This window comes from Citrus clementina, unplaced genomic scaffold (genome assembly GCF_000493195.1).
Source record: "Citrus clementina cultivar Clemenules unplaced genomic scaffold, Citrus_clementina_v1.0 scaffold_6, whole genome shotgun sequence".
Lineage (NCBI taxonomy): Eukaryota > Viridiplantae > Streptophyta > Magnoliopsida > Sapindales > Rutaceae > Citrus > Citrus x clementina.
The window spans coordinates 7,101,557-7,129,173 of record NW_006262139.1 but is presented as its reverse complement, the minus strand read 5'-3'; the positions used below and the strand labels follow the sequence as shown (position 1 = coordinate 7,129,173).

At 34.1% G+C, this 27,617-nt stretch overlaps 1 protein-coding gene across 2 annotated transcripts; it reads right to left on the bottom strand.

Moving 5' to 3' along the window:
• Nucleotides 1-41: 41 nt before the first annotated feature.
• On the bottom strand, nucleotides 42-5,647 carry LOC18038677 (flavin mononucleotide hydrolase 1, chloroplatic). Of its 2 annotated transcripts, none has more exons than XM_006428497.2 (6): nucleotides 5,283-5,647; nucleotides 4,108-4,183; nucleotides 3,583-3,634; nucleotides 2,467-2,581; nucleotides 1,391-1,461; nucleotides 42-461 (listed from the first exon to the last, which is right to left on the bottom strand). In XM_006428497.2, the coding sequence occupies exons 1-6, from the start codon at nucleotides 5,522-5,524 to the stop codon at nucleotides 370-372; spliced, it is 648 nt and encodes a 215-aa protein (XP_006428560.1). In that variant the 5' UTR covers nucleotides 5,525-5,647; the 3' UTR covers nucleotides 42-369. The 2 variants fall into 2 exon arrangements, with proteins under 2 accessions (XP_006428560.1, XP_006428559.1); XM_006428496.2 differs by having other exon boundaries at nucleotides 379-461; nucleotides 1,365-1,461.
• Nucleotides 5,648-27,617: the final 21,970 nt, after the last annotated feature.

Below are 27,617 nucleotides of genomic sequence, written 5' to 3'. Positions count from 1 at the left end.
ATTCATAAACATATAGAATATTAAATCATATACTACCTCATTTCAATACGAGACCAAGCAATCTACGCCAATCATGAACGAAGTTCTAAGAGTGTTAACTCTAGCAGGAAACAAAATCAACACTTGCACATTTACCCTTTCAACTTCTAACTAGGGGTAGTAAAACAACTACAAAACTTGCCACCTCTTACTCAAACCATCAGTCCTGGTTTCCTCAACACCACATTATCAATACCTCTGTGCTTTTAATGTCAAGGAAATATTAATCTTGGGGAACATTATCAGCAGACTGATTCTAGCAGTAATTAGAGCAGATTATGAGACCATGATTCTGTCCCAATAACAACATAATCAAGAGAAAACAGAAGGTTACCTGTCATCAATGAAAATACAATTTGCTGGATCAACCTTCAGTTGTCTCAGGACTTCCAAATAAAGATCAGGATCAGGTTTCCTCTTTCCTGAAACAATACAAAAAATAGGATCACTTCTCACATGAACCATGCTGACAACATTGTGTATCCTCTGTTATGCTATTGCTTGACCCCAGGATTGAGCTACAACAAGTCCCCTCACAAGCAAGACCAATGCCAAACAGGTTGTCATGTGGACTAAGCCTAAACAGAGATTGAACATGCCAGCGAACAAAAGAGATGCAGAGGGAGACAGAAACAAACACAGATGCAAATCACATGGAACGTGTTCACTAAAATAGGGGAGAATCACTCTTATAATGTATGATACTTAGCACCAGTCAGCAAATCTGAAGTAAAACATGAACTAAAACTTAAAAGTTGGCCAAATAGCTCCCTGAATCATAATAGCATAATCTGAACCGAGAAAACTACGACATCTTGAGTCACAGGTGAGAGTACAGATTATGCTCAACTTCATCTAAACATGAAATATGTCAACAGTATAAGAGAAGATAAAACATCTCAAGCAGCCAAGTGACCATCGTTTGACATGCAGGACTTGACTGATTATGATGGGGCCTAGAATGACCTCACGCCTGAATTCATTCTCACGAGCCACACGATTTCAATATTTGCTAATGATCACGAGATTATTTTGTATAAAAATAGCCAGAACCTAAGATCAGGCAATATTAACACAACAAAGATAACATTATGCATGAATCTCCAGTATAAATAAGTAAATAACCCAATGATTGGCCAATAATACCTCAATTCATACAAAAGGAGTTGAAATTCAATAAAAAGATAGCAAATTGTGGATAATGTTGAGCAGAAAGAACAAATGCAAAATAAAAATATTACACTCCAGCATTTACCCACATTGGAACACAAACATATACATATGAACAACGAAGGCAGAGAGAGAGAGAGAGAGGGTCTAAACACCTTCAAACACTGTTTACTGAACATACCAATAACACATGAACAAAATGTCCATGATAAGTAGGTTGAGATTTTTAATTTGTCCTCAATTATTTCGTACCTACAAGAGAAAAATTTGAAAAAAAGTTGATAAGCCATTTTACTGCCGAAGCATCTATTTAATAAAACTTAGAATTCAGCTCTGAAATTTTAGCATTGAATGCTGATAGTAATGAATCTTAGTGTTAAAGTTCTATTAATGACACTATTCTTGTGCAATGAATTTTCTTCTTGGTTACAAATTCACCTACACTTTACAGGATCTTAGATTTAATTCCAGATTGAGATAAAATGAGAGAAAAGAGTATTGCATCCAAGACAAGTTAAGAATCTAAATCGATTAAAAATATTTCGAACTATAATCAAACAGCAGAAACATCATAAATGCAACGTGGATTCTGAAAACGGAAAGGCAACGGGTGGTGGGTGTTCTCAGAAACCCACCTTCTTGTAGCTAATGCTAAATAGTTAACCATGCCAAAGTGCATCAGATTGTTAGTTATTGTTCCCAATTCTTCAGATATATTAAGAGAAAAGAAACTTCCAGAATTGAAGCATCTGGAAAAGCAATATATTAGCATATTGAAAAATGCTCCAATCTTAAGGGCACTGATTTGATAAAGCTTCTTTCATCTGATGGGCCATCACTTGATATAAGTATTTCATGCTAAAATAATTCTTCACAACAAGGGAATCTCTCATTTTTTTTAAATTTAAAGTGACAAACTAAAAGGCAAAAAAACACACACTCCAATGCAGTGTTTTGTCCTATAGTATATTGAAATCTGTGGGTTTTTTTTTTTTTCCTAGTTTTAGCTCGTCCAAATTCTCTTGTTATAAAATTACTCTTAACAGCAATGTTCAAGATAGCTACGTGACCACACTTTGCAGAAAACATACAGTGATTTAGATGCTTACTTTCTAAAGTAACTTTAACATGAATAAAAGTGTTAAGTGACAGCTATCACATATAATCAAATAGGCCAAAAAAGAAAGTCATTGGGTAAATTAATAAGGTTGTCAGAAAGACCAAAAAAACTTCAGTAAAACGCCAATTTCATCTTACCAGATGGGGTAATTAGTGAAAGCATGCATCTCATAGTTGTTTTGTTTTAACTCATGCAGCAATTCTTCGACACCATCCAGGTAAGAATATCCTTTTTTCATACAAATTTTAAGTCCTGAAAGGATGGATAATTGAAGTTACTAATTTCTCCAAAAAAGCAATGACATCTGAATTAAAAAAAAAAAAAAAAGGCAAAAAAAAAACACAGGCTTATTCAAGAATACATAAACAGAGTTCCAGAAAACTCTACCATTCTAATTAGTTTTTAGATCGGTATGGTCTGATACCACGTTTGAGTTGTATCAACAATTTGACCTGATTGTTAGACTTTAGGACACCAAAGAAATTCTAAAGTTGTTTCTGATGTAGGCAAGACAATTACCAAGTAAAAAGGAGTAGTCCAAAATGAAAGTGGTGCCTACCGTATAAGCAAGAAATTTTTTCTGGAATAAATGCTTAAATTATAAATAATTGCCTCATATTTCTCGGCTATTCGGTGGATGCAGAATTTATTGAGGAAATATATTCACTATGTAGACAAATAATAATAATTTACAAAGGTTCCTCCAAATTCACTGTAAAACTATCATAGAAGAGATATAATGCACCTTAATCTCTCTTTATACCATAACTTTACAATAAGATTTATTGTAATGGTAGATCAACCAGAGAGAGCTATGGGATAAAACATGCAGCACATTCAAGGGAGGGCTACAATGGAGGTTACATGCTGGATTTGGTTTCATGAATCTGATAACCGAAACTTTCAGAGGAGTAGAATTAGCTAGCTCCACATTATAACACACAAGATTCGTGCTGCATAAAACTTTATAAACAAGTAAAAGATGACTAGCAAAAACCTCAATAGATATAATGCTTAGATTGTCAGTGTAATAAATTGAAATATCGGTATTAAAGGAAGAGAAATGTAACCTTTTTTTTCTGGATTACCTTAATATGAAGGTGTAAAAAACAAAAAAAGCAACAATGTTATATTATTATAAATTACAAGGCTACTGAATCTAAGTATTTAGTAAGAACATCCACAAATCTTGTTCTAAGGTCACCTGATAGGCACTAAATTGTCGAAGCTCATATGAAGAAATTTTCACTAACCTTCCAAATCAAAAGGTCTTCCATCTTTAAAAAATTTTCTAGCTAGCTCCATCTGCAAGAAGACAAGATACATTTGGATCACACATTTGACAGGGACCCAAAAGAAACTTAAAAAGCAAAAAGAATAGTTCATTTCGAGATCATGCGAGATGTATTGATGTTCTAATGATAAATAAATCTACCCACACTATAAATTCCAACGTCCTCTTGCATCGCATTGCAGTTTTTAACTTCAAATATTAAGAGAACAAAAAAACAACAAACTAAAAAATCAATTGTACCACTATTCCACAATCATAGGAAGGCAACAAAGCGAAATCATATTATCATTTTTAAAATTTTATAGGGGGAATTGACTATAGTAGCTTAATGACAGTTTTACTTAAAGTTCTATAAATCCAACATTAATAATTTATCAATGCAAATATGCCTCAATCCTAAATCAATTTCACTGAAAATTGAATTCTTGCTGTTGAAAAAAAAAAAAAAGGGAGTACAGTCTTTAGAACTTGGTACGGTATATACCTCACTGATCATCCCCATTTCAAACTCAATCCATGCATTTGGATGCTTGCATTCTATCAGTTCCTTCATAGACATTCTGAGCAAAAAACTTCAATTTCATTATTTCAGACTTTAAAAGTTAAAGATAACTGGAAACCAGAGGCAAAAAAGGACAAGAATAGACATGCAAGGAAACAGAATAATCCATGAAATTAGCCCACTAGAAAATCTACATCTATGTGCAAAGATGAACAATAAATTCACCGATATAGGAAGTCATAGAAGTAAAGATCTTTCTTGAAAACTACCACAAAATCCCAGAGAAAAAAACTCCTCAAGCCACTGTTCTAGAAATTAGATAGAGAACACAAAATGCTCCTCTAAAAATCAGATCCCATATAAACCAATTCAGGACAGATAGGAAACAGTTAGTCTGTTTACCACCAGTAAATTCTAATATGGCAGGTGGTTTCATGTAAACATAACCAAGGAGCCACAAAAATTGAGAGAAAAACCTTGGAATACCTTTCAGCCGATTGCAAGGTAAAGCAACTGGACACAAAAGCTACGAAGAACTTTGCCTCTTATAAATACATTAACCTCAGTTTGCCACATCAAATACCAACTTCTGGTTATATAACAACAGCAACAGCCAAGGACTTTACATTAATACGAAACTGCTCCAGACAACTACAAACATACACTTATTATTAAAGAACAGTAAAAATAAGTAGAATGTTGGCTAGATATTGAATACCCAAATCATACTAATCAATAAGGCATTAACTGAGAGATTCAGATCCCAAATGTAAGATGAATTGGGAAATGATTCATTTTCTGAGTCCAGGGAAACGACTTGTAGTAAAATCTGAAGAACAAATTGACACAACACTTAAAGCGTTTTCAAATAGTCAAAAATGCTTTCACAACTATTTAGTATTGTTTTGCTCATATACACAAAAACATTTTTTGGAATCAGAAGCAATTTTAATGATTACTTCGAAAAGTGCTTGAGAGAAATTATATGTGGTTTTTGAATAAGAAAAGCACTTGAAGGTGCTTCCTAAAGAAGCACTTATGTGGGTATTAGGTAATTTAAGCGCTTCAAAAAAAGTAATGTATTTATCAAGAAAGAAAAACAAGAAAACAAATAGGCACAAAAGTGGTCAATAACAGACCCAGAAAGAGAAAATTACCCAAAGAAGGCAGGGACGTCATGGTAAAATGGGTCACGAACAATCGTATCCATGATATCAAATAGCAATATAGGAAGCTTCCTCTTTTCATTCTCTTTGCCACTTAAGGAAGCCATAGCCACGGTGGGGGGGTTCATGTTCTTGTTCTTGTTGCTGGAATTCAGTGCCATTATTCTTGTGGGTTTTGTTTTTGAAGGTTTTAAAGGGATTGAAATTAGAGTTGCTGCTCCTGCTACTCTCATTGACGCTGAAATTTGATTTGAGTAATTCAGATTATGTGGCAGGCAGGTGGTTTTTTTCCTATGTTACTGTTTGTTTCCCGGGAATATGTTATGCTGTGCTAAGGCATAACATTCAATCGTGGTTTTATTTATTAACGTTAAAAAAATTAAATAATATGTGCACGCTATATACCCCGAGTCAAGCCCGAAAATTGAGTAAAACGACGCCGTTTCAACAGCAGCAATTCTTTTCTTTTCCCTTTGCCTGTCTCTATTATTTGTTGTTTCTCTATCACCTTTCCTTTTTCGATTTCCTTTCTTCCCAGCTGTCCCTTAACTATTATTCTAGCAATATACTTTCTCAGCTTTTAATTTTCATCCTTGAGTACTCCCACAACCTTAATTTTATCGTTATAGACTTCACTTAGAATGCTGTCTTTTTCCGATTCTTGAGCTACTTTAATTTCATCTTCCAGTATAGGATCCTCATTTTCCTTTATTTCTCCATCTTATGAGGTAACAGATGCATTTCACAACTCATCTATTTTTAAGCAACTACATATTATACCTTATGATTCAACTGTTCCGACTGTCAAATAGATTTTAAAACAAATAAATGAAGATTGAGTAGGACAATTGGCATCCCTTAATTAATCTCATAAGACCCTTATTCCATTGAAATTACATTTAAAGACAATTATGAATAGCATTGTGTAATTAACAACCCCAGAAAGTTTTGAAAAAACTCATTCTAAAGATGTGCGATTAAAAAAAAAAAAAAATCTGAAGGTTCACATTCTAATAACGTCACTATTATCCCAAATCAGTCCCTCTCTCCCCCACTTTATTCAATTTTCACATCCAAAATTTGCAAAAAAAAAAAAGGTTTAATTAGAATAGTGTCTTCTTTTCTCTCTTTTTTTTCCTTCAAATTTTTTCTTTATTATTTTGCTTAGTCTATTTCTTTTTTCTTTGAGGTTGCAGGATGATATTTTCTTAATAAATTAGTAATTTTTTTTTCTATGTCATTTTATATTGATGCCTTAGATAAAGAAGAAAAAAAATCAAGAGTTTTGTTTTTTTTTTATGTGCAGAACCGAGAATTGGCTTGATATTTTATTAAATGTTATTGCTCAAATAATATTTTGCATATGGTTATGATTAGCAATCATTAGTGTGAATCTGGTTTAAGTTTGAATTTGATCTTGAATAAGGAAGTGAGAGGAAAGAGGGATTCCATCATTTACTTACCAATGAAAATATTGTTTATTTAAAAAAGGAATATTTTTAGTATTAAGTTAGGTATAGTTAAAAAAGGGGTTTTAAGAGGATTTTGCAGGATCCCAATATTTCGATTCATAAAGATTTACTGATGGAAAAATATCTTTGAAAGAAGTGAAATAAGAAAGATTGGGAATATTCACTAATCTATTTGTTCAAGATTCTATTGTTTGTTGACTGTGCCAATACACAAGTAAAATACCAGTTATCAGTAGTCCCAAACAGCTTATTTATTTTGTGGGTTAAATTCCTCTTTACTCTTTAGTGTCTAGAGTGTTAAGCATCAATTCTCAGTTGGTCAAGGTATTTCTTAAACTAAAAAAATTCAAATATCACATTTATTATGCATCAAATGTTAGTTTTAAAAGAAAAAGTTAAATTTTACTTTTTGATTAATCCTTCATGAATAATAATAGAAATATTTACAGTTGCTCGTGAAGATAATAAAAGTAACTCATTTTCCATTATAAAAAATCAGTTAATTAATAAGCAACAACAATGATACCTGGGATTTCTTTTTTTTTTCCAAAATATGGGGACCAATTAAAAAGTTATGCCTAACCCTAAAAATTAAAGAAGAATCCACCCATCCGGTAGCAAATCTTAAATAGTTATCAACAAATTAAAGTAGGCGGCAAGACGAACACGACTGGTAAAGCAAAAGAAAATTAATTTAGTTAAAATTAAAAAGAAATTAAGAAAAAAATTACTTTCATTTAATAAAATTATTTTTTTTAATGAAAATTGAAATATAAGCTGGAACACGAAAAGGAAAAATTAGTCTCTCTTAATTACTCGGAAGGAAAGTTTCCAAGAATATGATGTGATCAAATGAAGACCATTTCTAAGAAATGCATGATTAAATTGAAGAAAGAAACTAAGAAATGCACAATGAAATAATTGATGCAAGTTGTGGTTCTTTTAAGGAGAAATGATTAATTTTCACAAATAAGATTAAGGGAGATGGATATATTTTCTATCCATTCTTTCTTTTTTCTTTCTAACGTGTCTTTGAAGAAATTAACTTCTATAAATCCAAGATTGCAAGAAGTCTAGCAATTACAATTTTTGTAAAAAAAAAGAAAAAAAATTATATATAGCGAAAACTCTCTTTGATTTATTCGCAATGGCAGGAATAGAAATCGTTCCAGGTGCCATTATAGGTGTTGCATTTCAACAAGTATGGAACGCCATTAAAGAAGTAAATACTACACACAACCACTTCAACCCAACCCTAAGATGGCTTGGAAAACATGATCAAGTCGTATTGTTATTAATTTGTGAGGTATTTCCAAATACTCACTGTTCCAAATTGACAAAACGTATATGGCCTTCACACGTGAGCATATGTGCTTGGCCCATTTTTTGGCCACTTGATGAAAGCTAAATATATTTTTATTTTTAAATTAAAATCAGTTAGTTAAATTGATAGGAATAGGAATTGCTCGTGCGTCACTTAAATAATTTCTAGCACAAAAGTTGTTAAGTGACTCTTATTGAACTTCTCAAGCTAGCCAAACAAGATGATTGCGGAAATGTTAGAGAGAAGAAAGAGCAATATGGCCAAAATACAAGAGTTTTTTACAAGAGTGCTTGAGTTGCTTGTGCTAGGTGTGTTGTGTGTATATGGTGTGGTGGTGAGTAAAATGGTGAGTGTTAGGCCCTATTTATGGAGTTGCTCCCTAGGTCTAGACTGTTCATGCAACTTGCCTAAAAATCTACCTATTTATAAGGTGTAGAGAAATCTAGAAATTGGGCTAGGCTTGTTTATGGGTTGCCCGCTTACTAAGCGCACCACAATTTGTTAGTAGTATGAGGCGGCCTATTGCTGAGCTCACTTTGTTGTCGAGCGCATCCTACTATTGGGCAGACTTTTACTGAGTGTACTCGTGTGCGCCAATTTAGCCCCCATTTGCGGCAAATTTGAGCAGACCGTGACATTCCTCCCCTACCTATCCTTGCGACGTCCTTGTTGCGTTCTCGTGCTTGTAACTTGGATGTGTTTTGCGAATTGCCATAGGTATTCTTTGCATTCCCAAGTGGCTTCGCTCTTGGTGAGATTCCTCCACTTCACCAAGTACTCATTGTAGGCCGGTATACCCCTTCTTTAGATTATTTGATCAGTAAGGATGTACTCCATGTCTTTGTCAAACGCGGTTACAACAACCGTTAGGGCACGTCTTGACTCACCTCGACTTAGGTCTTCCGCATCCCCATGGTATGGCTTCAGTAGACTCACATGGAAGACCGAATGAATTTTGAGTCTTAACCAAAGTCAGTGTTGATACGATACATTTTTTACATGTCTTACAACTTAGAAATACCCTTTTGTATTGCTTCATTTACTCCTTGTAGACTTTCTGCGAAGTTTTGAATTGTTGGGGTAGGAGCTTGATCATGACTTGGCCGCCTTCCTTGTACTTGACGTGGCGTCTCCTTGAATCAGCCCACTTTTTCATCTTCCGTGTGGCTTTGTCGAAATATGCTCACCTGATGTCCGCTTCCTCGTGTCATTCGAGGGTGAGCTTGTGAGTCGCTGGGCTTTTTCCTCTGTATGTCAAGGCTATGGCATTGGGAGTCATAGGCTGGAATCCCATGATGATCTTGAATGGACTCTTGCCTATAACCTCGCTCCGTTGTAGATTGTATGAGAATTGGGCAACACCTAGCAACTTTGCCTAATCTTGCTGATGAGCGCTTACATAATGCCTCAAATACATCTCGAGGATGTTGTTGATACGCTCTGTCTGCATGTCAGTTCGGGTGAAAGCTTGTTGAGAACTTGAGGTTAGTTTGCAACAACTTCAAGAGCTCTGTTCAAAAGCGTCCAGTGAATAGTGGATCTCAGTCGCTCACAATACTCTTTAGAAACCCCCACAACTTCACAACATGCTTGATGAAAAAGTGGGTAATTTCGTCCACTTCGCAATCACTCATGTGTCGATGAATATCGCGCACTTCCTGTAGCAATCGACAACAGCCATGATGCTTCTACACCATTCAAACTTGGCCGAAATTAAGTCCATGGTGACACTTTCCCATGGCCTTGATGCTAGTAGATTAGGCTCCAATAATTTTGCTGGAAGTTGGTGATCGATCTTGTTTTGTTGACACATAAGACAAGCCCACAAGTATGCCATGTTGTTGTCTCTTATATGTGGCCAAAAATAAAAGGCTTGGACTAGTGCGATTGTGCACTCAACTCTAGGGTTGCCAACCCACTACGAATTGTGGCACTCTTTGATGACTTCTTTCCGCAAATTCCTCTATTTAGACACGAATAGTCGATCTCTTTTGGTGAGGAGGGTGCGTTTGTCTTGTCAAAATTGCCTTGGTCTTGCCTTCGAGTACTTTCCCTAACAAGTCTTTTGCTAAAGGGTCATGTTGGAGACCTTCCTTGATGCGTGCGATAGACCTGACAAAATTTGACACGATCCGATTACCCGACATGGATACGACATGAATAAATGGGTATAGGTCATCAAATTTGACATGATTATTAAATGAGCTGGGTCTAAGTTGACATGATTTTTTTTCTTGCCGGGTTACGGTTAAAATTATTGACCCATTTACCTAACCAATGACACGGTTATATTTTCTTTTTTAAATTAATTTTTAGATTCTTACCATTAAAACTCAAATATTGAAAATAATTATCTCTTTTTACTTTTTTCGGAAGGGTAGATATATATACAATGTTTTATGTATAAAATTATATATAGATTTAAAACTTTAATAGTGTAAGTGTGTAAAATATTGGTATACATATATATTAAATGGGTAGTGTTTGACATGATTATTAAATGCTGCACGGCATGACCCGTTAGCCACCGCTATTCATGACCGAGACAATTATGAGGGAACAGAGTAATGCATCCAAGACAAGTTAAGAATCTAAATCGATTAAAAATATTTCATTTTACTATAATCAAACAGCACAAACATCATAAATGCAACATGGATTCTGGAAACCGAAAGGTTATAGATGGTGGATGTTCTCACAAATGCTAAACAGTTAACTCATCCTAAACCACATCAGATTGTTGGTTATTGTTCCCAATTCTTTATAAATGTTAAGAGATAAGAAACTTCCTGGATTGGATTATCTGGAAAAGCAACATATATCAGCATATCGAAATGTGCCTCAATCTTAAGGGCACTGATGCTTGATAAAGCTTCTTTCATCTCATGGCCCACCACTTGATAAACAGTATTTATGTGCAAGTAATTTATGCTAAATGTATTATATGTTAACAGCAACGTTCAAAAAAGATACTTAACACTCTCGGTGGAGGAAAACATACAGTAATTTTACGATGTTTAGGGGCTGCTCGGTATAGTTTTGTAATTGATGTTTTCATTTCTAGTTTCAGGATTCAAGTGTAATCAGTGTTCGGTAGACTTTATCCAAGAACCATGTTGTAAAACACAAAATCCAAATTCTATTTGATAGTTATAAATCAGAAGTCAACTTTGACATGTTTTCTCTGTTCTTTAAAATATACCACGAAATAAATTACAAAACATTATTTGATACTATTTCCAACACATGATAATAAATTCATTTTTTCTTTCACCAACAGTCATCTCCCGCATCACTCATCATCTTTATCTCTTCTCAACCTTATTTTTTCTCCGCTTTCAACTGTAATCGTTCATCTCTCTCCCTTGCCAAGAAAACTTATCTCTTGCAACTCACCTCTCATTTTCTCTATCTTGTATTCCCCAGCAGAGAACTGTATATGTAGGTGTTATTTTCTTTTAATTTTGTTTAAACTTTCGTATCGTAGGTTCAGGCTAAGTAAGAAAGTCAAACCTGCATAGACAACAAAGTACAATTTCTTTTACTTCTCCCCCCTTCTCCCCCCCGGACCCCTAAAAGAAAAAATTGTAATTAGTTTATGGGATTTGGGTTGGATTTTATCCAAAAGAACTTGAGACCTTGAGTGGATCAATATATGGATTTATTTACTTCTTTTTTTCAGTTCTTTTCATTTGATATAAATTATTTTAAATTCTATTAATTTGTATTAAATTTAACTACAATTATAACTTAAATATTGAATAAAAACTATTTTAAATATGGTACTATTAAATAAATATTCACTATTTTTATTTTTCTCAATTGTATCGATCGAACACATGTCATTGTTTTCAATTTTAAAATATAAGATACATAAAATAATATCAAGACACATACTTAACTTCGAAATGCAATAACGGTAAAACACCAAATTTAATTTTGCATTTTTATTTTAAAAAAATACCAATTCAAAAACAATATCGAACAAGCTCTTATTTTCTAAAGTATCTTAAACATGAATAGAAGTTTTAAGTGAGGCTATCATGTATAATCAAATAGCCTAAAAAGAAAAAGTCATTGGATAAATTGTAATTTGGTATCTAATAAAGGACTTATCTGCATTATCATTATTACTAATAATAAATAATAAAGGATATATTTGTAAATAATACAAAAATTCTTGGTATTTTCATAAATTCTTTATGGACCAAAATGTAAAAATGACAGAATTTGATTGAAGGTAATTTGAAGATTATAATTATTTAATGGGGTAATAATAGGTAGTTTCGGGCATCTAAGTTTGATTCCCAATCCTCTTGGGAATCAAATCTATGGGAATGGTTCCTAAATTTATGGACTCCAACTATTCATTCTAATTTTTCCTTATTTTTGTAAAGTAAATGCTATTAATAATTCTAATTTCAAATTCTGATTTCCCAATTCGAGAAGTAAAAACACTCTAAGAGTTGTCTTGTAGACCTTGCTACTCTCATTGACGCTGAAATGCATAGGTAGGCAACTCCTTTTTTACTTTTTTTTTTCAAATATTTTGTTTGTTTCTAGGAAGAGTTGAACTATTGTCTATTGGCACCTTTTTAAAAATTTTATTAAAAACTCTATCATGTGTTTATATTTTTACACACAACTGAAATTTCCTAAAAAGACATATGTATTCGATAAAACTAACTCATTGACTTTATTTCAATGAAAACTCTTTACAACCATATTCAGTTATATGCTCAAAATTTCAATTAAAATCGATTTACCACATGGAAAACAACACAACTTGAGACATTTTCAAATCCTGCAATAAGTTTTATGGTCAAGAAGATTTAATAAGGTCGAGACTTTGAGTTCACAATTCTTGTGCAGTTGCAGTTGTAGTTGAGCTGAAAAAGTCAATACCGTAAGTAATTTTATGAGTTCTATTCCAGACCAAAATTCTTTTATAAAAAAGGAACTAATTTCTTTAATAATCCTTCACAAATTAGCAAGCATAACGTCAGTCTCTCAAAATAATCTCTAGCTATTTTAATCAAAACAAACCACTCTCAAATTTATTTGCTTGCTTATTTGAGCAAACCAACAAATCCTAGCAATGTCCTTAAAATTTCAGCAAACCAACAACTCCTGAAGTAGAGATGGCCAATGGGCCGGGCCGACAAGGTCCATGCATGCTTGTGCCCGTGCTGTGTTGTGCCCACTATGTGTTTCGTGCCGTGCCGTGCCATGTCATGCTTAATTTTTTTTTCTTAGGCCTGGCCTTGCACACGTGTCGTGCCCACTCGTGATGTGCTCACATGTGTCGTGTCATGGGCCAGGCCGGGCAGGACCGTGTCTAAACAAAAAAGTCTAATGAGTTTTTTTTTTAAATTTTTTTAAGAGCGCATGCCAAACTGTTGGCTTACTTTTTTCAAGTCTATTTTTTTTTAGGTTCATGTGCCTTTATTTAAATTTAGCATAATCGAAAATTCAAAATTTAAGTCCATATTCAATAATAATAAACTAATAATAGTAAGAAAATGGAATATTAATTATTAAGTTTGATCTTATAGTATTAGAATTTTTTTAATACTTAACAATAATAATAATAATAATTTTTTTTTAAGTGTTAACTCAATTGTTAACTTTGACTTACATAGAGTAATAGATCATAGTTCACTATAATTTTAATGCCTATTTATAAAATCATTATATTTATAATTTTATTCATTAAAATCGTGATATCAATTATTTATTTAATAAATTATAAATAAAGATGGCCAATGGGCCACACGACACGTGTTCGTACAGCACGGCACAACACGAGCACATTTCAATGGGGCAAGTGGCACGACACGACACGCACGTGGGTTGAGCTGGGTTTAGAATTTTAGGCACACGGACCTAGCACAACATGATTAGAGATGAGTTAAGAATGACACGATGAAAAAGCCCATAATAAGCATGTTTTATTTTTTAATGAAAATAACTTAAAATTTTATAATTTTACAAAAAAAACTTGAAATTGAATTTTTTTAATTTAATTAATTCTTAGTTTCAAAAAAATACTATAATTGATTTATATTTATAATTTATTAAATAAATAATTGATATCATGGTTTTAATGAATAAAAATATAACTATCATGATTTTATAAATATGTATTAATAATATTGTGAACTATGATCTATGACTCTACGTAAATCTAAGTTAACAATTAAGTTAACCCTTAAGAAATTTTTTTTATTATTATTGTTGTTAAGTATTAAAAAAAATTATCATACTATAAGGTCAAACTTAATAATTAATATTACATTCTCTTACTATTATTAGTTTATTATTATTGAATACGAACTTAAATTTTAAATTTTCGATTCTATTAAATTTGAATAAAAGCATAGACCCAAACAAAATACATTGACTTGAAAAATGTATACCAATAGCTTGGCATGTGCTCTTAAAAAAATTTAAAAAAAAGAAAAAAATTTTATTGGGCTTTTTTCCTTAGGCATGACACAGCGCGGCCCACGGCACGAGTGGGCACGACACATGTGCCAGGCCGGGCCTAAGTTAAAAAAAAAAATTAGGCACGGCACGACACAACATGTAACATATAGTTGGCACAGCATAGCACAGGTACAAGCACGCATAGGTCTTGCTTTGATGGGCCAGACCGGCACAACATGACTGGTTCGGTCCATTCGTCATCTCTAATTATAAAATAAATCAATTATAGTTTTTTTTTGAAACCAAGAATTAAATGAATTTACAAGATTTAATTTCAAATTATTTGTAAAATCATAAAATTTTAAATTTACTTTCATTAAAAAAATAAAACGTGCTTATTGCAGACTTTTTCATCATGTCGTACTTAGTTCATCTTTAATCGTGTCGTGCTTTTAAGGCCCGCGCGCCTAAAATTATAAGCCTAGCCCGGCCCGACCCAACCCACATACGTGCCATGTCGTGCCGCATGCCCCACCAAAACGTGCTCGTATTATGTCGTGCCACGTGCCATCCAGCCCATTGGCCATCTCTATCCTAAAGTATCGCAAATTAACAAACCCAAGCAAATACCAATATGGAAAAAAATCTATTTAGCCATTACTCAGGTTTGTCAACAACTTTTTTTTTCCTTTTTTCTATTTTAGGTTACTTTGGGAATAAGTAAGGTGTTGTAAAATTGTCTAATTTTTTTTTTTAATGTTTTAATGGGGTGAGTTAAGGAAAGGGGTTTTAAAAGTTGTTTAGAGGGGTCCTAATAGTTGCATCCTTCCGGGAAAATGTTATGTTGTGCCATAAAAATCAATGGAGGTTTTATTTATTAACGTTAAAAGAATAAATAATCATGTATTATACTATAGCTGTAATACGGGGCGGTGGAAGAAAAATTTGTAAAATAGTAGCTGCTAATTTATATTTTATGTAATTTATAGTTGACCTAAAAATAATGTCTCATGACCTTTTAATTCTTTGATAGCAATAATTAAGTCATAAGAAGAATTAATTCTGAAATATACTATATGAAACATAGAATGAAATAAATGAATTTTTTAATCTTAAACATGAGATAGAAATTACAAAGTATGAAATAAATTTTTGTCTTTTTTGAATATTTATTTTATTTTTAACATAATATTTGTACTAAAAAATCTTTGTTTATATTTTACTTTATTTGGTTTTTTATTATTTTTAATAAACAAATTATATCATAAATTATTGATTTTAATTTAATTTATATTAAAATACAAATAAAATTGAGCAACTTGTTGCAGTTCGTTAAAAAAGATAATTTTGTTGTTAGATGGTAACCAAACAATGTTTGTTTACTACATGGATTGGAGAATTGAAAACCATAATCGAAATCATTGATAACATTTATTTCACAAAATAAGAGAAAGAATGGAAATCAAATAGGTGGAATCCATCTCAAATTAGGTTTCGGGTATGAGAGACTGATTCCCAAGTGGTGGGAATCAGTCTCCCATTCCAGGATTATTGATTTTTCCCCTGTTAATATTCTGATTTTTTGAAAATGCTCTCTCTTTAAATAAAAAAAAAAAAGTAAATCGATTGTAGCCAAACAAGCCTCACTGTCATTGCCAAAATGAAGCAACACCATCGTCTCCCTGGTCATCAGTTGTGGAGCAGTAGTAGCTACCTTGTTGCCACCGATTCTGAGTTGATGATGTTGATGAGGTTGACGACGACGATGATTTGTTGTTGCTCTTCTTAATGACGATGATTTTGATCATTACTGTTTATTTTTTAAATGGATTATTATTATTGACAATAATTATTAATGATAGTACGAAGGTTGCGTTTACATTTCGGATTGTAGTGGGAATCTTGAGATTAGAAATGTAGAGTGGGAGTGAGAGTAGGATTAGGTTATGGGAATAAGTGCAAGCGAGAATTGAATAAAAGCATTTTCTGACCTGGAGTGAACGATTTTCTCATAATTTGCTTGTCATGGAAGACTTTCATTCGTTGCTTGTAAATCTTGGCATTTTCGTATGCGTCATTGCGAATTTCTTCAAGTTCTGCCAGTTGTAATCTTCTTTCTGAGCTGGCTTGTTGCATGTCAAAATTAAATTTCTTGATGGCCCAATATGCACGATGCTCGAGTTCCACAGGTAGGTGGCAAACTTTTCTATACACTAGCCTGTAGGGTGACATCCCAATCGGGGTCTTGAAAGCCGTTCTATATGCCCATAATGCATCATCAAGTCTTAATGACCAATCTTTTCTGTCCGGCCTCACCGTTTTTTCTAATATGTGCTTTATTTCTCGATTGGAGATCCAACTTGGCCACTGGTTTGCGGATGATATGAGGTTGCCACTTTGTGAGTGATTGAATACTTTGTCAAAAGAGTTTTGAATGCTTTGTTACAAAAGTGGACACCACCAACACTGATTATTGCTCGAGGGAATCCAAAGCGTGAAACAATGTTGCTTTTCAAAAATCCTATCACCACCTTGTGATCATTGGTCCTACATGGAATTGCTTCTACCCATTTCGATACGTAGTCAACAGTAACCAATATGTATTGATGGCCAAAAGAAGGGGGAAAGGGTCCCATAAAGTCGATACCCCATACATAAAAAATCTCAACTACTAAAATTAGATTTAGTGGCATCATGTTCCTTCGTGTAATACTCCTCATTCGTTGACACCTATCACATGAAGAACAAAAAGTGTAAGCATCTCGAAATATAGTTGGCCAATAAAAACCACATTGTAAAATTTTAGTTGCTGTTTTCTTAGCACTGAAATTGCCTCCACAAGCTTGTTCATGGTAGAATGAAAGAATATTCTGAATTTCATTTTCTGGGACACATCGTCTAACAATTTGATCAGCACAATACTTGAACAAATATGGGTCATCCCAAAAGAAATTCTTTATCTCTGCAAAGAATTTAGCCTTGTCTTGCTTAGTCCAATGCTCTGGAAGTTTACCTGTAACAAGATAATTAACTATATCAACATACCAAGGCAATACTTCCGCACTCATTAATTGTTCATCTGGAAATGACTCATTTAATATTAATGGCTCTGTAATTGTGTCAAAATGGAGACGAGAGAGGTGGTCCGCCACAACATTTTCTGTCCCTTTCTTATCTTTGAATTCCAAGTCAAATTCCTGTAAAAGTAACACCCAACGAATTAGTCTAGCTTTTGCATCTTTCTTTGTGAGAAGATATTTAAGAGCAGCATGATTTGTGAATATAATTATTTTATAACCAATGAGATAAAATCGAAATTTCTCTAATGCAAACACTACTGCTAGCATTTCTTTTTCAGTGGTTGAATAGTTCAATTGTGCATCATTCAATGTCATACTAGCATAGTAAATAACGTGGGGAATTCGATCAACTCTTTGTCCTAATACTGCTCCTATTGCATAATCAGATGCATCACACATGAGCTCAAATGGTAAGCTCCAATTTGGGGGCTGAATGATGAGTGATGATGTCAACAACTGTTTTAACTTTTCAAATGCCATAAGACATGAATCATTAAAGACAAAAAGTACATCCTTAGCAAGTAAATTGCATAAGGGTCTAGAAACTTTGCTAAAATTTTTAATGAAACGTCTATAGAAACCAGCATACCCAAGAAAAGATCTTACTTCTCTGACTGTTTTGGGTGGAGGAAGATTAGAAATAAGATCCACCTTGGCTTTGTCAACCTCAATACCTTTGCTCGAAATGATGTGACTGAGAACAATACCTTGTTTTACCGTAAAATGGCATTTCTCCCAATTTAAGACCAAGTTCTTCTCGATACATCTCTGCAGAACTAGTGTTAGATGATGTAAACATTGATCAAACGAATCACCAAAGACAGAAAAGTCATCCATAAAGACTTCAAGGAATCGTTCAACCATATTAGAAAAAATGCTTAACATGCATCGTTGAAATGTAGCAGGTGCATTACATAATCCAAATGGCATTCTCCTATATGCAAATGTGCCAAAAGGGCAAGCGAAAGTGGTCTTCTCTTGATCTTTTGGTGCTATGGGGATCTGATTGTATCTTGAGTAGCCATCTAGAAAGCAATAAAATTCATGGCCTGCTAACCTATCAAGCATTTGATCAATAAATGGTAAAGGAAAATGGTTTTTACGTGTGACGGAATTCAACTTTCTATAATCAATGCATACAAGCCATCCTGTAGTTACTCTAGTGGGTATCAATTCATTATCAGTATTCGTAACTACTGTGACTCATGACTTTTTGGGGACAACTTGTACAGGACTGACCCATGAACTATCAGAAATTGGGTAAATGATACCTGCGTCTAATAGCTTAAGGACTTCAGTTCTAACAACTTCTTTCATATTAGGATTTAACCGACGTTGCATTTCCCTGGTAAATTTAGCATTTTCATCGAGGTGAATGTAATGCATGCAGTCTACTGGGTTTATACCTTTTATGTCTGCTATGGTCCATCCTAATGCTCCTTTGTGCTCTTTTAAAACATCCAATAACTTACCTTTTTGTTCGTGATTGAGGGATGATGAGATGATTACTGGCAGAGTGCTTTCTTCTCCTAAAAATGCATATTCCAAAGTGTTGGGCAATGGTTTGAGCTCGAGTTTCGGTGGTGATTCTGATGATGGGATGAGTTTCTTCTCTGATGGTGCTAGTTGTTCAACTCTTGACTTCCATTTATTAGTGTCCATAGATGGTGCTGAGTCAAGTAGGGCATTGACCTCATCGACCGATTTGTCAATATCAAAATCAAAACCAAAGTGAGTTAAACATATTTGTAAAGGATCATCACTGAGGTTTGAAAGAAAAGTGTTATCAACTATTGTTTCAATTAAATCCACATCAACAATTCCATCATCTGCATTGTGAGGTTGTTTGACAATGTTGAAGATGTTCAGCTCCATAGTCATGTTGCCGAAGGACAATTGCATATTTCCAGTCCTGCATTGAATTTGAGCATCCGCAGTTGCTAAGAAAGGTTGGCCTAGAATAATGGGGATGTGCTTCCTTGAATCCTGTATTGGTTGAGTGTCAATTACAATGAAATCAACAGGAAAATAAAACTTGTCTACCTGGATAAGCACGTCCTCCACAATACCACGAGGTATTTTCGTGGACCGATCTGCAAGTTGTAACACCACTGGAGTTGGGTGTAATTCTCCTAGTCCAAGTTTCACAAATACAGAGTAAGGCAACAGATTTACACTAGCTCCTAAATCCAATAAAGCATTCTCAATTGTGTGGTTCCCTATACTACATGAGATAGTGGGGGAGCCTGGGTCTTTGCATTTTAGAGGAATTTTATGTTGAAGGATAGAACTAACGTTTTTTGTTAAAAATGCATTCTTTTGAACATGCATATTTCTCTTTTTAGTACAAAGGTCTTTAAGAAACTTGGCATAAGATGGAACTTGTTTAATAGCATCAAGTAAAGGGATGTTAACACTTACCTGTTTGAAGATTTCAAGAATCTCACCTGTGGATTTTCCCTTCTTTCCTTTAGCTAACCTCTGAGGAAATGGAGCTTTCGGAACATATTCTCGTGGGTTGGTTTCTTCTTTTTCCTCCGGTGGTGAGTCCTCAACATTCACAGGTACAATTTGATTTTCTTTTGTCACCGGCATCTCCACTTTGTTGTCGACTTCTTTTCCTTTTCTCAAGGTCATGACTGCTTTGACCTCTCCATGCTGCTGTGGTGAACTAGTACTTGTTTCATGCACTCCTTTAGGGTTAGGAATTTGTTGACTTGGAAACTTGCCTTTCTCAACAGTCATTGCCAAGGTCTGAACTGAAGAAGCAAGTTGTCCCACCATCTTCTTAAGGCTTGAAACTGATTGAGCTTGTGAGTTGAAGCCTGCTCTCAACTCATTTTGTAGTCCATCAATGGTGCGGTTTTGTTGCTCAATCGTGGAGTGAGTAAGATTCTTGAGATTCTGGAATGAATCCTCCCATAGTCTGGGTTGAGAGAAATTCTGGTTCTGATTGTATGGTCTAAATGGTGGCTGAGAGGCTTGAAGATTTTGTGGAATTGGTTGCATTGGTGGAGCTGGAGCTGCTGGTCCATTCTGTTGGAGTCCTTGAGACCATGAAAAATTGGGGTGGTCTCTCCATCCAGGGTTATATGTGTTGGAGTATGGGTTATAATTCGATGGTTTTCTCATTACACATATGCCATTGGCTTGATCTGAGTATGAGTCATGGTCATGTGGTTCTGTTGATTTAGCAGTCGATAACGATGCTATTTGTCGAGTAAGACCTTCAACCATCTCCTTGACTTCTTTGATTCCCGAAGTTGACTTGCCATTTGAACCTCATTCACTCCTTTAATTCTTCTAGTATTCCGGAGTGATCGACTCCGTTGTTGGGAATTATCCGCTTGTCGCTGAAAGAATTCCCAAATCTCTGATGCGCTTTTTGACATTAGTTCTCCTCCACTTGTTGCCATTAGTCATTCTTGCACATTCGGCAATAATCCCTCCAAAAAGTACTGGCATTGGTGCCATTTCTCATACCCATGATGTGGACACTTCAAGAGTAGCCCATTGAATCGCTCCCATTTTTCGAAAAACTGCTCGTCTTCTCTCTGAGTAAACTCTGAGATTTCCCTGCGAATAGCATTAGTTTTATGCACTGGAAAATATTTATTCAAAAATTTTGTTACCATTTGTTCCCACGATGCAATACTATTAGCAAGCAATGTATTAAGCCATGAACGAGCTCTATCTTTTAAAGAAAATGGGAATAGTCTAAGTTTAACATCATCGTCTGAAAAATTTTCATATTTAAAAGTTTGACAAATGGCATGAAAATCATTCAGATGATTATATGGATCCTCATTTTCTAAGCCATAGAATGTGGGGAGACAATTTAGCACACTGGGTTTTAATTCAAAACTCATAGCAGCTACATTTGGGTATCTTATGCATGATATGCTCAAATTAGCTAAGGGACTAAAATAGTCCTTAAATGGCCTCTCCTGTGGTGCTTGTAAATCCATTTTATTTTTAATTTGTTTGTGTGCGAAGTGTTTTCTCAAGTTCAAGGTCTATAGGTTCAAGATTGGGTAATAATGACCTTCGACCATGCATGCAAAACAAATAAAATAAAAAATAAAGATGGGAACAAAATAAATAAAAATAAAGAAGAGGGAGAAATTACGATACTAACCTTATTGCGCTATTACAACATTTCTATAAAAAATACACAAAAATAAATACGTGAAATAAATTAACTAAAAATTAAATTAATAAAATAAAAAAAATTACAAAGAAAAACAAATTGAAAATTAAATTACAGAATTTTAAAAAAGAGAAAAAGAAAAGAAATACTAACATTTAAATGTAGATTCACTTTTTTTTCTTTTTTTTAATTAAAAAAATACAAGAAAACAAATAAAAGAAATTATTCAAAAAAAAAATTAATTCTATGAATTAAAATTACTTACCTCCCCGGCAACGGCGCCAAAAACTTGTTGTGCAAATTTTAATGTACTCACAAGTGCACGAATCTATTATAGTATAGATCAATGGTGACGAGTGTCGATCCCACGAGGAGGTGGATTTTCATTATGTAGAATTAATTTTGTAAATTGGTGATTGGATTTGTGGTGGAAATGATTTGGAATATGTTAAAACTTAAATTAAAATGGCGAGAATAAATTCTAAAATTGGAATTGAAATTGCGAGAATAAATTGAAGAGAATTCTATTAAAATGACGTACTTGGGTATCTGGATCCGTATCAACATGCATTATGGGCTAAATAATCCGTATTAATGCCAATTAAATCATGAGGGGGGAATCCACATCTCATGAACCACGCTCTAATCAATATGGTGTTAAGGGCTTATCGTGTCAAATAATAATAACCTTGTACTAGAGGGCCGGTGAAACCAAGGCGGTACTAGACAAGAATATTATTATTTGTCGACGAGAAGTCAAAACATCCACAAAAACTAGAGGGGAAGAGAAAATAAATTTACCAAATAAAGCCCATGACACATGTTGAGACTTCACCTTCAACCCAAGCTTGAAAGAAAATTAGCTACTCATAATTGAACTAGGGGCAAAATGAAAATTTATTAAAATACGAAGAAAATACAAGATGGAGAAGGAATTACAGAAAATGGATCCCAAAAATGGATTCAGAGATATCAAATTATGGGGGAGAGGCCCCCTTTTTATAGATACATGGAGTAAATCATGGCCATCGGATTAAAAACAGTTTGGACGCTCAGGATTGTGCCACGTCATCAATCAACAGTACGCGGTTTGACCACGTGGATGAACAGTAATACGGTTTGGTTGAAAAATAATCCTGTGTGATGTATGTACCGTACGCGAGATTTTTCGTCCACTGATATGCTGCCACGTCACCATCAACAGTACATAAGAATTTTAGCCCAACAGGATCGTGACACCTCATCAGTCAATGCCACATCATCGGTCAATGCCACATCATCGTCCGTCTATGTGAACAGTGTCGTGAACAGTAACGTATACAGTACCGTACACGTGAATAGTACCATACATGTGAACAGTGCTATTTTTCCTTTTATGCTCCTCCTAAGATTTTCGACCGTCCTTAGTTCAAAAGTGATGTCTGTTTTGCCATCTGATCTCTCGTTTATTGTGAAATGACTATGATGCCCCTAAAATACATAAAATACTTAATTAAAATAAAACAAACGGAATTAAATCATAAGAAGGTTAAATTCATAAAAGTAAAGGTGTTAGTAAGACTTGAAATGTAAAATGACGGTTTTCTCCTTTATAAATATGCATTTTCTAACACTCAACAGCAACTAACAAGGAACAGATTGAACGTGTAGAAGCTGAGCTTGGGGATATCAAGATAGCATGAAACGAATGGAGTGAGGGATCAATGACAAATTGCATCACTTGGAAGAGACTCTCAGTAAGTTAGCTGAGTTAATTAGCGCCTCCAAAGGGACTCCAAGCCACAACAACCATGAGAATGCAGGTTTATCATTGCCATGCCATGAAGTGATTGAAAATGGTCGTCAACAGTTTTCATCTAGATTGGCCAAACTAGAATTTCCTTGATACTCCGACAATGATCCAACCGAGTGGAGCAATCAAGTAACACAATTCTTCGAATACGAAGAAACAACAGAGGATCAGAAGGTGGCGTTGGCTTTCTTCCACCTTGAAGGCGAAGCCAACCAGTGGTGGCAATGGTTGCGCAGGGCTTATAAAGAAGAAGGTTGTACAGTGACATGGGAAATATTTGTAGAGGAGTTGTGGGCTCGCTTTGGTCCAACGGAATGCGAGGATTTCGATGAGGCATTATCCCTATTAAAACAAACTGGTTCTCTTCGAGACTATCAAAAGGAATTTGAAAGGCTGGGTAATAGAGTTCATGGGTGGTCACAGAAAGCATTGGTAGGGACTTTCATAGGGGGACTCAAATTCGAAATATCAGAGGGTATTCGCATGTTTAGAACAAAATTATTAAAAGACGCAATCAGCTTGGCATGAATGAAAGACGAACAATTATCGTGGCAGAAGAAACTGTTGCGACCATCACTCAGCAATCGTATACCGTCAGCACAACCAATCATTAACAGAGCTGCCTCAACAGTGCCCTTTAAAAGACTGTCTTGGGAAGAGATGCAGCGATGCAGAGCGCAAGGTTTATATTTCAATGCAATGAAAAGTTCACTACATGTCACAAGTGTTCAAGGGCTCAACTCTTAATTCTAGAGAGTGAAACCATATCAGACGAGACTACCTTTGAGGACATTACAGAAGAAGTACAATGTGGAATAGAACAATGAGAGACCATTCATCCTAAAATCACCTTATATGCACTAACGGGATGGGCAACACTTCAAACTATGTGTGTAATAGCAAAAGTTGGACCATATGAAATTATAGTCTTAATTGATAATGGATCGACGCATAACTTCAGTAATACAAGGTTGGCCAATATGCTTAATCTACCAATCATTCCTATGGCAACATTTTCAGTTCGAGTAGCAATTGGAGAAAATTTGACATGCTAAGGGAAATTTGAGAAAGTACGGGTCTTGATACAAGAAGTTCCTTTTTTACTTACCTTTTATTCACTTGCTATCACAGGATTAGATATAGTTCTAGGCATTCAATGGCTTGAGATGCTGGGTTCAGTTGTATGCAATTGGAAATCCCTCACAATGGATTTCAATTGGGAGAATGAGAATCGGTGATTGGAGGGGATTGGACCTCAAACACTACAAACAACCTCCTTGACAGAAATCACGAAGGAAATGAGACAAGGGCATTCAATTTTTGCAGTTTGCTTGCACATGAATATAGAGGAATCCTTAAGCACGACACCACTAGACATGCAAGATTTATTGAAGGGATATATGGACTTGTTTCAAGAGCTAACTCAACTACCGCCTACATGTGAGATTGATCACCGTATCACGCTTAAGGAAGGAATCGAGCCTGTCAATGTTAGGCCGTACCATTACGCCTATTTCCAAGAGGTTGAGATCGAAAAACAAGTACACGAAATGAGTTGCTGCTTCAATTAAAAAGAAACCTAGCAACGGCAAAAAATAGAATAAAGCAAGTGGTTGATAAAAAACGACGATAAGTTGAGTTTCAAGAAGGTGATATGGTGTTCTTAAAACTTCAGATGCACCGTCAGTTTACTGTTTTCAAGTGTGCTCATCAGAAACTGGCAAGTAAATTCTTTGGGCCGTACCAAATTCTTCACAAAGTGGGCAATGTGGCTTATAAGTTACAGTTACCAGCAGGGTCACGTATCCATCCAGTATTTCATGTGTCTTTACTTCAAAAAGTTATTGGCAATTTACTTCAATCTACCAGTGACCTACCATCTATTGATGATGAGGGAGTACTAATATTAAAACCTGATTATATTGTTGATGCTCGATGGTTGAAACGGGGTAGCAAGTTTGTTGAGCAAAGCTTAGTTCGCTGGAAGCGGCTGCCACGCGAAGAAGCAACTTGGGAAGATACTGATGTGATCAAGCAGCAGTTTCCTCATATGACCCTTTTCCTCAAGGGTCCACTTCATGGAGGGGGTATTAATAAGGAGCCACGTAAGTCAAAGAGAACACCTAAGCCTAACAACAAATATGAAGACTATGCTTGAGCATGCAAGCCATGCATGAACACATGCATCACGTGGAAATAATATGAGAGCAAGTACTGGAGCAAGTTTTGGTTGGTTTGCTGCATCAACTAATCGTGACAGATTTGGTAGGGATCATCTTTGGTTATTGCATTTGAGTTGTATATTGTTTCGAGTTTATAGCTAGGTTGTTTAATAAATATTTGCTACTTCTTGCTGTTAGCTTTGTTTATGTCGTCTTTCACAGTTGCAAAGCAAAGTTATTTGTTACACTTAGAACTATTAATAAGCTCCAGTGATAAATAAAGAATTATCTAGAAAATTATCCATACTCTTTGTGTTGTGGTTGTTCTCACCGGAAGAAGAACATCTTAATTTTATTCATCGATTGTTAGCTAGCAACTAATTAGGACCGCATCATACACATGTATATTTTATGATATTGAAATATAGCATTATTTGTATATATGTAATTAAAAACTTTAATAGTGTAAATGTGTAATACTTTGGGGGTGTGTGTATATGTGGGTCTGTATGTGTGCGTGTGTAACGTTTGTTAAATATGCAAATATTAAATAGGTTATTGGGTAACCCATTTATTTTCTGTGTCAGGTTTTTGTCTTAATATTTTAACACGATTATTAAATGCGTCGTGTTTAGATCAACTTAAATTTGACACAACATAAAGTTGACATGATACGAACACGACTCGATAACTCATTTTGCCAACTCCATAGCCACCCCAATTATTTTGAGCAGAGCTAGCAACAATCGCCTACATGGATGGACAAAGATTCAATATTGAGTTAAGTTTTTTCTCAGTATTGAATCAATTATTATTAGGTAAGAGAAATGAAAAAAATAAAATAAAAATTAAATAATGAGCATTACTTTAGTGCTTAGCAAAATCGCAATGCAGCATTAAATTGTAACCCATAGAGATGACCGTTTGAACTAATAAAAGCATAGCACATGGCAATGTCAAAATCTGGCCACAACACTATGAGTGCGTTTGAGATTGAGATTGGACAGTTGTAGCTTAAAAGATACAGTACTAAAGTATTTGGTAAACACTAACTACTGTACCTTGGAAGTTATGTTGATATGATTTTTCACTTATATAATGGAAAATATAATATATCTTTAATAATTTTGTCAAAATTATTATTTAAAATTTACATTTACTATATATTATTAACTTTTATTTCATATTTATAACTTTTTTTTTCACAACAGCTGTAGCTTAAAAGTTATAGCACCTCAATTCCAAATGCATCCTATGTGTTTAGCCAATATTTATTCAAACATAAGTTGAGCCAACAATATCGTTGCCACATTTTTTATTTTATTTTAATTTTTAACTTATTTTTTAAAAAAATTTGAAAAATATAGTAGGGCCATCACCATATAAATTATATATATGTATAAATAATATGTATAAGAGTCTGCATATTATTATTATTTTTTCTAACTAAATGACCGTATATCATTACACAATCTACATCAAATATTTTTTTTTGTAATTTTTGAAAATTTTTATAACAATTTTAAAATAATTAAATAAAAATATTATTGAATATCAAAATATTAAGATTACAATTATCATACTTTTCAATAATAATAATAATAATAGAGATCTCAATATTTGAATCTAACTTAAGTCTTAATACTATGTGTTATTCATTTATTGGATAATAGATTTCATAATTTATAAAATTATTTATTCGGCCTCTAATGGTTGAATATCACATCTGTTAGGATTTAAATTAGAATTTAAATAGATAAATATCATATTAATTGAGATTTAAATCTATATCTATATGTATATATAAAGTTGAGACTTGAGGAGGTGATGTGGCATCACCATTTCTCATCTTTGTATATTCTCTATAATCTAATAAATAGAGAATTTTTTTTTAGATTTGGTTTTTCATCTTCTCAT